Source organism: Orbilia oligospora, assembly GCF_000225545.1.
Source record: "Orbilia oligospora ATCC 24927 unplaced genomic scaffold scaffold00215, whole genome shotgun sequence".
NCBI classification, from domain to species: Eukaryota; Fungi; Ascomycota; class Orbiliomycetes; order Orbiliales; family Orbiliaceae; genus Orbilia; species Orbilia oligospora.
In genome coordinates, this window is record NW_011645772.1 from 1,465,414 (window position 1) to 1,477,510 (window position 12,097).

A 12,097-nucleotide genomic window follows, 5' to 3' on the forward strand; every position below is an offset into this window, starting at 1 on the left:
ATGGACGAGAACGATCAACTTGCTTGGTAAGAACTGTTTCTCCGGACGCTGCCGTTGGGCCGTTAACGCGCACGCGCGCGCACGGGGGAAAGGGGACAATTTCTGACTCTGGTAATTGAATTAGGGACATCGGGGCGGTGTTCATGATGGGTTTCAGTGGGACAACCGTGACTCCGCAGGTTAAACAATTGATTGAGGAGCACCATCTCGGAACAATCATGTTGTCCGGGAAGAACTTCAAATGTTAGTTGTCTTTTGTTTTTTTTAAGCCGTAGATACATATCGCGGGGTTCCCCTATATCACACACCCTTCACCCCACATCCCCGTCATCACGCTCGCCGTTCTTGCGCAATGTGCGAGAGGGGGTATAACATCGCTAATTAACTCTTCCCAATCACAAAAAATATACAGCTGCCGAGCAAGCCACAAAGCTCATTTTAGAGCTCCAAACCATCGCGCGCAACGCTAACCATCCGTATCCGTTACTTATTGCGATTGATCAAGAGAATGGGGGACTCAATAATTTATGTGATTCGCAGCACCTACGGCAATTCCCTGGCGCCATGGGAATGGCGGCGACGGGATCGCCCGAACTGTGTAGGGAGGTTGCCAAAGCTACAGCACTTGAAGTATCGTCAGTGGGGGTGAATTGGATATTGGGACCGGTGCTAGATGTGCTTAATCCGAATGCGCGCACCCAGCCGTTGGGGGTGAGAACTATGGGACATGAGCCAGAGGAGGTATCTGAAATGGGAGTGGCATTTATGAGGGGATTACAAGGTATGATAGACCCTAGAAGGTTTGGAAGTCAGAAAAAGAGGAGGCGGAGGAAGAAGGCTGGTGTTGTAAGGGTCTAGATGCGGTTTTGGCTAACTAAATCGTGTAGACGGCGGTGTCGCAGCCTGTGCGAAGCATTTCCCCTCATACGGCAATATCGAATTCCAAGGTTCTCCACTAGACGTCCCGATACTATCCGATACTATCGAGCAGCTCAAGCTGCATGGCTTAATACCGTTTAGGAAGGCAGTGGCAGCGGATATAGATGCAGTTATGGTCGGTGGCTGTTCAATGCCATCCCTAGAGACGAAAGTTATGCATGCATGCCTTTCGGATTCTATCGTAAACAAGCTTTTACGCGAAGAGATGGGGTTTAAGGGGGTAGTAGTGAGTGAATGCCTGGAAATGGAAGCCCTGCATGAGAACATCGGCGTAGGCCAGGCGACAGTTATGGCACTGGATGCAGGGTGCGACCAAATCATTGTGTGCAGGTCGTTTACTTTGCAGCAGGAAGCTATCCAGGGGCTCCAAATAGCTGTAGAAAGCACGATTATATCGCGGGAAATGGTTGCAGAAGCTGCCGCTCGAGTAGCCGCTATGAAACGAAAGCGCACATCTTGGCAACAAGCTCTGAATCCGCCTGGGGTCAATTACTTGATGTTTCTAGAGCCGTCGCATAAAGAGCTTTCTGTGAGGGCGTACGAGGCATCGATCACGATAGTGCGAAACAAAGACCGATTGCTGCCATTGTCGACAAGACGCGAAGAGGAACATGATATTCTCCTGCTAACACCTCTCGTCAAACCGTTGCCGGCTTCGCTTTTGGCGCAAGCGGAAGAACTTAGCGCAGCCTCCAAGTTAGAATCGAGCCGAAGTGATAGCTCTCCAACACCGACCCTAAATACGTCGGCGACGTCCCGGCCGGATCATAAGTCACTACTATCCTCATTTCTCTCGGACAAGGACCGAGTACTAATGACGGGTGAAGTTGTCTTCCGTGAATTGGGGCGTTCTATTGGTCGCAGTTCTGGTGCGAGGATTCTTCATAGCTCGTATACTGCGAGTGGTATCCGTCCTGTCCACGAAAACCTCATTGAAGCCGCTTCAATGATTATTGTTGTCACCGCAGATGCAAATCAGAACCGATATCAATACGGGTTCACCAAACACATATCAGCAGTTAGCAAGATTCCTACAGATCGTTTCCCCAAGGGGAAGCAAGTAATTGTCATTGCGGTATCCTCGCCGTACGACTTCTGGGTTGACAAGTCGATTGGAACCTATGTTTGCACCTACGATTTCACAGAAACGGCAATCGATGCGCTAGTGAAAGTCATATTCGGGAAGAAAAATGCCAAAGGCCTCCTCCCAGGGACAATATTCAAGAGACGGCAGCAGCAGCAGCAGCCAAAACAGCAGTGGTTAGTCGAGCATTGGAAGAAACCCCGGGACTTCGAATCTCTCAAACAGCTCCTGGAGGCAGTTAGGCGTTCAAGCGCGGAAACCCCGTCCCTTTACATAGATCTAGCCACGCTCCCCGCTGCTGCCTACCTTACCGAAGACATTATCATGAACGATGGTTCTGTCATCCTAGAACAGCAAAATTTCGTCGTTCGGAACTCTTCTACACGTGCGCTCTATGGGTTTTGTTCAACATACTATAATCCTAGGAGCGGGGTTGGCAGCATTGGGGTTATTGTAGTCGATCCTGCCCGCCGTAAATTGTCAATAGGCAATTCCTTGCATGCATCTGCTCTACGGTATCTACGACAAAAGCCAGGCATCAAACGAGTCTCTATCGGATCGCGATTCCCAGCCATATACCTCGGGATGCCCGCTTCCCTAGATCCCAATACCGCGACGGCAAATGTTACCGAAGGAATGGATCCCAACAAGCCTTTCAAAACATGGTTCCGCAACCTGTAAGTCGATCAGCTAATGCCTCTAACGTGCTTATAAGTCTAGCAGTAGCTAATGGTATGAAACTTTGTTAGTGGATGGCCTGAAACTTCATCATCTCGTGTGCATCGTCTTCTTCTTTCCAACCTCGCCGAATGGAAGCCTCCAGCTACGATCAGCAAACAACTCTCTGACGCTGGTATTTGCTTCGAACTCATCTCAGATATCAAATCCCCGACTGCGCCCGTACTCTACGAGCAAACCATGGAATTTGTCCGCTCCCATGACAATAGCCGTTATGTAGACCCATATCGCATAGCCGGTGATGACCTTCAGATCGGTCAAGCTCGTATCCTGATAGCAACCAATAGCCAAAAGAAATTCTTAGGAACAGTCATACTAGTCTGGGGAACAAACGACCTGGGGAAACTCGAGAAATTTACTCCGTTGATTCGACCGAATATGCTCGCATCCGCCGCTGGCCATGCCGGGTCCGAAGCCGATAAGACATCTCGAAACGTTTGCGGGATTTTATACCCAGTTCTTGCGCCGACACCACTGAGAAGGCTTGTCCTCGAAGGTCTTGTGGCGATATCTACTAAACATTTCCAGATGCCGCAGCAACAGGGAATGGTGGGCTTCAGTAAAGTGATTTTGGATTGTGTAAGTTTTCAGTAGTCTTATACCTTAGTCCCGAACGAACTTAGAGTAGTAGCTAACACATAGTTATTTTCTTAGCTCGATAATCCTGACGACGCACAGGCTGTGGTTAATAGCAAAAATGGCAAAACTGGCTGGAGGATTTGGCATACATTTGAGGAGATGGAGTGCTCACTATTGGATTTGAGGTCTTCATAGAAGAATCTTGAAGAGAAAAAACAGAAGAAGAAAAAAAAACATATACCGAATGCTATACTTTATTCTCTTTTTTGGAGTTTTGATCCTTCAATTCAGCCAGGGTCTAGCTAGGACTTGAGGGTCACGTCTAGCCTGTTTCATTTTCATTTTATATATCCATTGCAGTATTGACCTATAACAGGAACCTCTTCCTTTTCGGAGAAGTCAGGGAGAAACTTTTTCAGGAGTTTTTCTTTCAAGGAGTTATATTGGGGGAGCACTGATGTATTACACAAGTCGTTACAACTTGCATGTCCTCTTTTCCTTTCCCTTATTTTCCCCCTTTCCTTCTTTTTTTCTGTCTTTGTATCTAAGTTTTCTACCACCCCCCGGTTTTTTTTGGAAGGGAGAGCGGGAGAAGATGATATCTTTCTGTTCTATTCGTTCGTTTCTTTCTCCTTTTCCTTTCCTTTTTCTCTAAGGCAAGCAATACATCAAGTTAAGACTAAAGCGGGTCTTCACTTTCTCTACAAGTTTTACTGGAGTGTCGGTGCAGACTCCTTTAAATTTAGCGATAAACCTTAGGATACTACGGATTCAGGGCTAGGATATTACTATCCCGCGCCCACATCTGGCGGAGTAGAATTCAAATTTGTATAAAAAAAATAGACTGGCATGTAAACGTGTAGCCAAAGAAAGAGATATATATAGAAGGTATGTTGGAAGCAAATCAAACAATCTCACAATTCTCTAAAAAGAGAGGATCAAGATTGAAATACTATTGCCACCATTATCACTAAAAATAGTGACCCACGAATGAGTTTAATAGTTTATGGGCAAGCCTTCCCATCTCGAAGAGACGGGGGAAACTGTTTCTTTTAATCTTCCCTGTAAATATAACGAAAATCCTGTAGGTTGAAAGTGACGGCTCCATAAATGGAGTCGTCGGTAGGAAGTCCGGAAAGTTGAACCAGGGTGGGAAAGGGGGGGGGGGGGGCTTTTCTGTTTCCGAGAAAACGGCTTATGCATGAAGGCAGGAGCGAAGGTAAGGAACTAGAGAAAGGTTACAGAAGTGTTCAATTTTTATAATACTATACATGCGTACATTATCTTCGTGGACAGGAATTAGGTCGAAGGAAGCCTAAGGCAGGAAGCTTAAGGAAAATATCCAATTGTCGATGTACACGATTGTGAAGATGGTCAATTGAAAGTTTGCAGATATATATAAAAGAAAACTAGAAGCAATAGAGTAAAATGAGCGGCGTATTGGACGAGGAGGTGCGATTATTTGGCAGGATTGATATCGTGAAAAAGTTTTTGGCGGAGGAAGAAATTTCGAAATCTCTCCTGGCTGGGTTCCAATTTTTTATATGGGGCAAAAAATACAACAGATCAACACAATTTCCTGTGTAACAGGCTTTGTTGCTAGACTTTTACGGGGGCACAGGGCGTCGATCTTAGAAGATTCAATCGTCCAAAGAGAAATAAAAAATAACTAAGAGGAGCGGAAGGGTTCTGGGACAAGAATATTAATATCCATTACACAGAATAGAAGGATCGTAATAATGAAAATAAGAATGATAATGATAATGATAATGAGGTAAAATAAAAAGGGAGAAAGCAACATAGTTATACATCGGCCCAAAGGTTCGCGCACAAACTAAAACATGCATGCCTGCAATCGTGCTGGGGAAGAATATTTCAGAAGACCACCCAAATGATAATAATGATAATGATGATTTTTTAAACCAAAGATTTTTGTGGGTTTCCTGCCGATAAAGGAAAACATTGACCTCGCTAACACCAGACGAACCGAACTCGAAAGGACCAAAGGAAAGCGTATCTCATGTACAGTATTCTCAAATAATAATCCCGTAGGGGTGAGAGGGGGGAAGGATAGTAATAATAAAGAAATCGGTCATTCATAAAAGAAAGGGGGTAGAAAGCAATACGCAAATATGCAGAAAGACAGGGACTCCGTAACAATCATATCGTCACTTCTATGCAGTTTCTCCTTCTTGCCATAACTTCTGTAATTCGTCAACTAGGTAGTAAGTCAATCGCCCAGTTCGGTGCTGAACCTCTCGAATAAGGTTGGATAGGATCTTCCGTTCCTCCTTGCCATCAAGCACAAGACCAGCGGCATAAAGGCATTGAAGACTGATCAAGTGGTAGGATTCATCGACGTCCGCGAGCGAGATCCCGATAATCATTTGGGTACACAGCTTGTATTGCCGTTGGGCTGCAAGGAAATGTTGGTATCGGTCTTGAGATGGTGGTTGAGCTGTTACAAATCCAGGTTAGCCGGTTTTGTTCGCCCCTTGAGGATCTAGAAAATAGAAAAAAGCAGACTCACGTTTATGCATCATCAACATAATCTTTGCAAAGTAATAAACCTGCATGGCGATCCCACAGCACGCTGGACTATACCAAAGAGCTTCAAAAATTCCATCTTTATCTTTCATTCTCGTAAGGGGCTCGTAGCTATCCGGCAAACATCGCTTCCAGTCTTCAAGTTTTTTCTCTAGCATTTCTGCTCTTCTCAACCGCTCTGTAATATTATGCTCGTTCTTTTCGATCTCGTCTTTGGCGCAATAGTTGATGATTTGGCCTAAGATGAACATAACTCGATTGCCTAGTTCATCTTCTCGGAGCATACACATACTTTCAGGGCTAGTGTCGAGATGCCAGAAGTCTTCGGTAATGAAAGTTTGCCTTCGTTCTCGGAAAGCGGCAAGGACATCTTGACGGTACCAGGCCCAGAAAGCCGCACCCTTGAGACCTACTAGGCTTTCGTGGATACCTTGTGGTTTGATTATTGAACCAACCCCTTCTAGATGTCTTCTGAATTCTTGGTTCGAGCCGTCGATAACTTCAAATGTTGATAGGATGACAGCCGTAGCAAGGAATTCTTCTGAAGATGAGAATCTTCCATCTACATCGTTGACTAGAGAATTTTGCATTTCTCGGAGGGCTGCATCGTAGTATTGGCTGTACTCCACCTCAGTATTCGACTCCTGAGTTGGGGCTAATACTGGCGTAGTTTGTCTAGCAGTACGAAGACGATATTGTTGTTTAGCGGACAGAGCGAGGCATGCTTTGAGGAGGCCGGTGTTTTTGCGGGCAAGCCTAGGGACCACTATCATGAATTGTCTATCGAAGTCGAATATATCGAGCTATCAAGTTTTTGTTAATACCAATGAGTTGAACTGAATTAAATTTTGAAGGTAAACACCAACTTACAGCTGGACACAGCCGAGAAATAAAGTTTCTGTATAGCGCCGATTCATGCTCGCTAAGTGGCAGAGGTACTGCAGGTTCCCTCGGAGTGGTCGAAAATGGAATTCCACCAGCACCGTTTACGCCGTTACCCATGATTGTATCTGGAGTGACTCTATCAAATCCTTGAGGATCGATTCTAGTAGCGTCGAATGAAATAGAAGTGCGAGGTGCTGGTGATATAGGGGCCCTATTCCAACTATATTAGACAACGACATATCTAAAGGACTACCAAAGCGCCTAAGCCTACAATACTAAACCCTGGAACTGTGTAACAGCGGCGCCGGTTGGTGATATCAATGCAGAACCGGGAACCTTTAGTTGCGAGGGGCTATCGGCAGCGCCTTGTGTGAGAAACGGTGATGTTGATACAAGGGGGAGAACACTGGGCTGCGTTCTATGTCGTCTACCTGCAAGCCCGTTCGGGGATACAGCTGTTGAAGTTGGGGATATTCCTTCGTGGTGTCCTGCCGCTACGTTCGCCAGACTTAGCATGCCAGAGACATCAAGCTCGGGGTTAATAGAGGCTATGGATGCTAGGGCTGATTCGCTTTTAACATCGAGTGGAAAGCCAGCAGATAGATCTAAAGACCGTCGATTGGGATTGGAGCCAGCGGGACCGGAACTACCTGCGCCCTTCTTTGATATCGACCCAGACCGGCTATGGCGGAAAAGACTGTCGGGACTTGGGAAGACACACTAAGAGAGATATTAGCACCTATGGTGGAGATAGGTGACGCTGTCAAATTTAAAGATGAGACGAACCGATCGATTCCCCTTTAAACAGTTCTGACACTGTGGTTTTTGCTCGTCGCATTTTACATGACGTTTCCTGCAAGTGTTACTTTTAGGCAAGATGTTAGCATCTCGTCTCGATCTTATAATTTTTTTTTCCCCTTGAAAATCTGCAGATGCACTTAGGCGTAATTATGCATGAAGGTACGGAATGACAAGGTCTACAAGGTCTTGGATAGGCAAGTATGCCGCATCAAAGACATATTTATACAGGGCTTTCGGGCTTTTAACATACCATCCTGTTCTTACTCGCATGCCACGAAGAGCACCGGCTACGATTGGGATCTGACCCGATAGCCGTCGTTCTGGATGCGCCTGGCCCCCCGGCTGTGATTGCTGGGGAGGTTGCGATTGCGACTGCGACGGGTGATGATGATGGTTTGAATGCGGTGATCCATGGTCGTCCTCGCGTAGTTCAGGGACAGTGTGATACTCAAAGATGGGCTGGTCAAAGTATTGCCGCCCACCCGGCGAAGCTCCCGTCATATCGAGGGAACTATCCGGATTGTTGGACACTCCGTTCGCATCGAACGGGCTACCTCCAAAGTGCGGTAGACTTCGTGTCGATGGAGTTGAGTGACCCGACATGGCCGATTGGCAGTGGAGGGGCTCGACTCTAAGATGTGAATGCACTGCAAGTCAAGGTGCAAGCTCTAATGGGATTTTCCCCCTAGGCCTATGATCTCCCGCGCGCGCGCTCCTCTATGCAGGCTCCGTACAGGGACAACGACACGAAGAACAAGGGGGGAAGAGTAAAACAATGTTAAGGAAAGCGAGAATTACACGAAGCCAGGAAGCTGCTGCAATAGCTAAACCTAGTCGAAGGCTGCGTGATAGTAGCGCATTGCAATGGCTCCGAGTCGACTTGATTCGCGTGTTTCTTTTGCACTGTCAAATCTCGGGTGGATGACTGCAATTGGCGAAAATTTTAGGGGCTCGAAAGCGAAGTGGAAAAAAAAAAGCTGGTGTGGGTGTGCAGCCGAAAAAGACTGGCAGTCAGACCAGCCCTCTCCGAGATCTATCACGTTACCACAAATGACCACGCCCTACCAACTAGTTGGGAGGGATGGGATCGAAAGGGCTGGCAGATGACAGGTGGGAAGGATTCTGTCGAAACGAGCTCTCGGATGAGGCTTAGTAGGCCGGAGAACGTGGAGAAGGCGAGACGACTGCCGATGGGAGATTAGAATCGATTGAGGATGCGGAGGGGAAAAAATCAAGAGCCCTCGCAACTGTTGTGCGGAGTTCGTCTGGATATGAATCTCGAGACGAAGCGGACGAACTACTAAAAGTCTTGTCGATTTTGTAGAGCCCCTATTCGCGCCCTCTCATTGGGGAGAAGGACTAGCGGGTTCTGAGATCCAACCGAAGGCGATGATGTTCCTTAGCCGGGCGCCTAAGCATGCACCGGAGTGGAGTCGCCAAATGCAACTTGGACAGTTTTCCCATGGAAACATGCATTTTGATTCAAGATAATCCGGATCACGGTTTGTCTTCGAGATCTTCAGGAATGCACATAATTGTAACCAGTCCATTCTAAGTTTAGATGCATCGATGCCGAATGAATGAATTTATAGGGTACAGTTTACGTTTACGTATGACGGTTACATACTTACATACAAGCCAAGTTGAAACAGGCACAACATGGAGATATACTATATCTATGCATGGTTTTGCTTTGACCCCTCCCTTCAATGGTATCTTATCATAGCTTTATCGATACGCAGATGCTTCCGCGCGCTCCGTTCTTATATACCATCAATTTGGGTAAATTTGCGCGAATCGAAAGCTTCCAGCTTAATTATTACCCCAATCCGTGGGCCTTATTACAAACCCACTTTTCATTGTCTTCGTTTAGCCGACTTAAACTTTTTTTTTTTTTTTTTTTCGAAAATGAATAAATTTCTTCACCAGGTCCAGGGTTCGGATCTATAAATATATCTCCCATGCATGCAACCGTCTACAGACACTATTGATCATGCCCAAGAAATGCATCTCAGGATTCTTCATGATTACGTATTAGTTTACCCCAGACATAGATGTTGATTTCAGGTGAACAATTCTAAATTTATCGCCCTTTTTGGAAGTATTTGAAACAGGCGACTCCTATTCGCGCCTTTCCAAACCTGTCAATAAAGTTTAATTCCACGCAAGCAGCGTCGTATCTATAATGGAGGTATAAGCGCATGAGAGACGCTGGAAATGCAATTCGACCAAGCTTGCAAGGCAGAATTTAGTATCCGTGCCCACAATCTCCGATTCGCGATCTAAAAGAAGGTTTGGAACCCGCAGATATGGCATCCTGTCATCAAACAGCCGCCTGGCAAAACGTGCTGCACTTCACACACGAAAGCGCATGGCTAACTATACACCACGCGACTCGCTCGCTGTTCACGCATTATATCAGTGTAATAAATTTAAGCAAACATTTTCCTGCAGCTATGCCACTAAATACACTGCTGCGCGATATTTTGTTGGATTTCTCTTAACTTAACGTTAGTTATTGTTGGACAGCCGGGTTGTCATAGGCAGACACTAATCCATTGTCTCGTGTGCAGATTGAGAATCGACACTGAGATTCTTACCCATCCGTGTCGAATCATGATCATATGATAAGTGCAGCCTTGTAAGATATCATTAAAATCTCAACTCTATTTCCTGTCCCTCTTCTAATTTAAACGTCCCGCAAATACATCGACCTTCACATTTCGGTAAACAGTAGTGATTGAGTTTAATTTTGGATTCCTGGCTGTTGCTGGTGTATACACGTGTAGCTAGCGGGGTCGTCGATCAAGACGACTTGCTGACAGAACTTCCCGTTGCCACGGCTTAAAGCAGCATTATCTCTCAAATCGGGAGCACTTGCGGGCATTTTCTTGTCAAAATTTAGACTCTCTGTCCTGAATCCAGTCTTCGATTTGAACAGAAACATGTAGTCTCGGGCTAAATATAGGGAGAAACGTTCAGAACCGAAATAAATTGGTGGTCCATAGAGATTTAGCTCTCGAGGTTGTTAAGTTCGCGGTCGCCGAAGTCGCTTTAAATTCTTACGGTTACAGTATATCGGCAGAGGACAGCGAATGGCGGTACGGAGTATTGGAAATGCAAATCAAACAAATCAAGATACGCCGCCTTCGATTACTTATTAGAGGGATCCTTCGTGCAGATATATACACATTCCTAGCATGCACCGATTAAGACAGATGATTTACCACTATTCGCATCATGAAAATCTTCAAAGAGCAGTCTAACGGGAGGATATCTCAATTGAGCTTAAGATACCAAGAAAAACTCCCCGTTGCAATTGGCAGAACAAGGTGCCAATAACGGCACAGGACAATCCTTGTCAGTACCCCAGAAAAAAGGGAATTGAGCCGTCTGAGCCAAGCCTGTCACAAGCTGCCTTCCTCGGACTTTCAGAAAGCTTAACATGCTTGAAGCTGGCATCTGATCATGCATGAAGAAATAATCGCTTCGGCCGTAGATTCCCGAAGCGGTATTGCGCTCGAAAGGGGATCCACACTTGCCTCCAAGTTATTGGATTTCGCGATTCAGATATACACATATGCCAGTTACTATACGCATATGCCTCCACACTTTATGAATCGCAATAAAGTTTGGGGAAAGCATTTGCGCCGGGGAGAAGGTCTCAAGTGCCCAGCACTGCATCCTGTTTCCCGTCAAAGCTATGTACAGTTCTATGACATCAAGAGTTAATCGGATCTAAAACACAGCCAGAAGGATATTAGGATATCAGCCAAATGCGAATAGATATAGATTTGGGTAGTCGAGTTTTCTAGACATCACGATAAACACGTTTAAGGCAACATCTCCACCCTAAACTAGCTCTCGAGGATATGGTTAGCTAGCGAGGAATGCGAATGCACTGGCCCAAAGCCCAAAGGCTGTGCGTACTCTGTTGCCTTGAAACCGAATTCTAAAACCATGGTCTTTAATTTTACGACATGCAATCTTTTTTTTTTTTTTCTTCTTGAGATCCTCGACGGATACGAGCTGGCCCGGGCATCCGCTGCAAGCATGAGATTATTCGCGAATTCACTGCAACCACGCCCGCCGGGTTACATTACATTTAGTCTCGTGCTGGTTATTTCCAATCAAAGGGCTCTGAGTCGACCAGACTAAAAAGTGTTCAGAAAAGAAAGACAATAGTTTGACTGATCCCTTGGGCCTGGAAGCGGGTGGTGGATATTGCTGGCAGCAGCCCCATGGTTTAGAAGCATTGGGTGTCTCAGAGAAATTTAAAGTGCAGCTAGCTGCTGTCAATAGATGAAGTGAAGCTCCTGCTGGATGTGGATGTTGCAAGTTGAAGCGACTGGAATTTCGAGGCAATGCAAAGGAGGATGCACAACGCAGCAACCGGCCAAATGTAACGCACCCCGCAAATTCTGCTCGATCCGACGACATGTCCAACACTCGACTCTCGCTACTTTCTGAGGGCTCCTTGCATGGGGGCGGGGGGACGAGACAAACCCGATATCATTTCTTAGA

General features: G+C 46.1%; 2 protein-coding genes across 2 annotated transcripts; one reads left to right on the forward strand and one right to left on the reverse strand.

The window, feature by feature from the left end:
* Positions 1-3,535, forward strand: AOL_s00215g432 (uncharacterized protein; the record flags this gene model as incomplete). Its single annotated transcript, XM_011129634.1, has 6 exons — positions 1-26; positions 125-243; positions 413-781; positions 888-2,700; positions 2,773-3,340; positions 3,416-3,535. 6 exons carry the CDS (start codon positions 1-3, stop codon positions 3,533-3,535), a joined length of 3,015 nt encoding a protein of 1,004 aa, XP_011127936.1.
* Positions 3,536-5,514: 1,979 nt separating this feature from the next.
* Positions 5,515-8,176, reverse strand: AOL_s00215g433 (uncharacterized protein; the record flags this gene model as incomplete). Its single annotated transcript, XM_011129635.1, has 6 exons — positions 5,515-5,798; positions 5,871-6,690; positions 6,758-6,983; positions 7,044-7,492; positions 7,559-7,637; positions 7,737-8,176. 6 exons carry the CDS (start codon positions 8,174-8,176, stop codon positions 5,515-5,517), a joined length of 2,298 nt encoding a protein of 765 aa, XP_011127937.1.
* Positions 8,177-12,097: the final 3,921 nt, after the last annotated feature.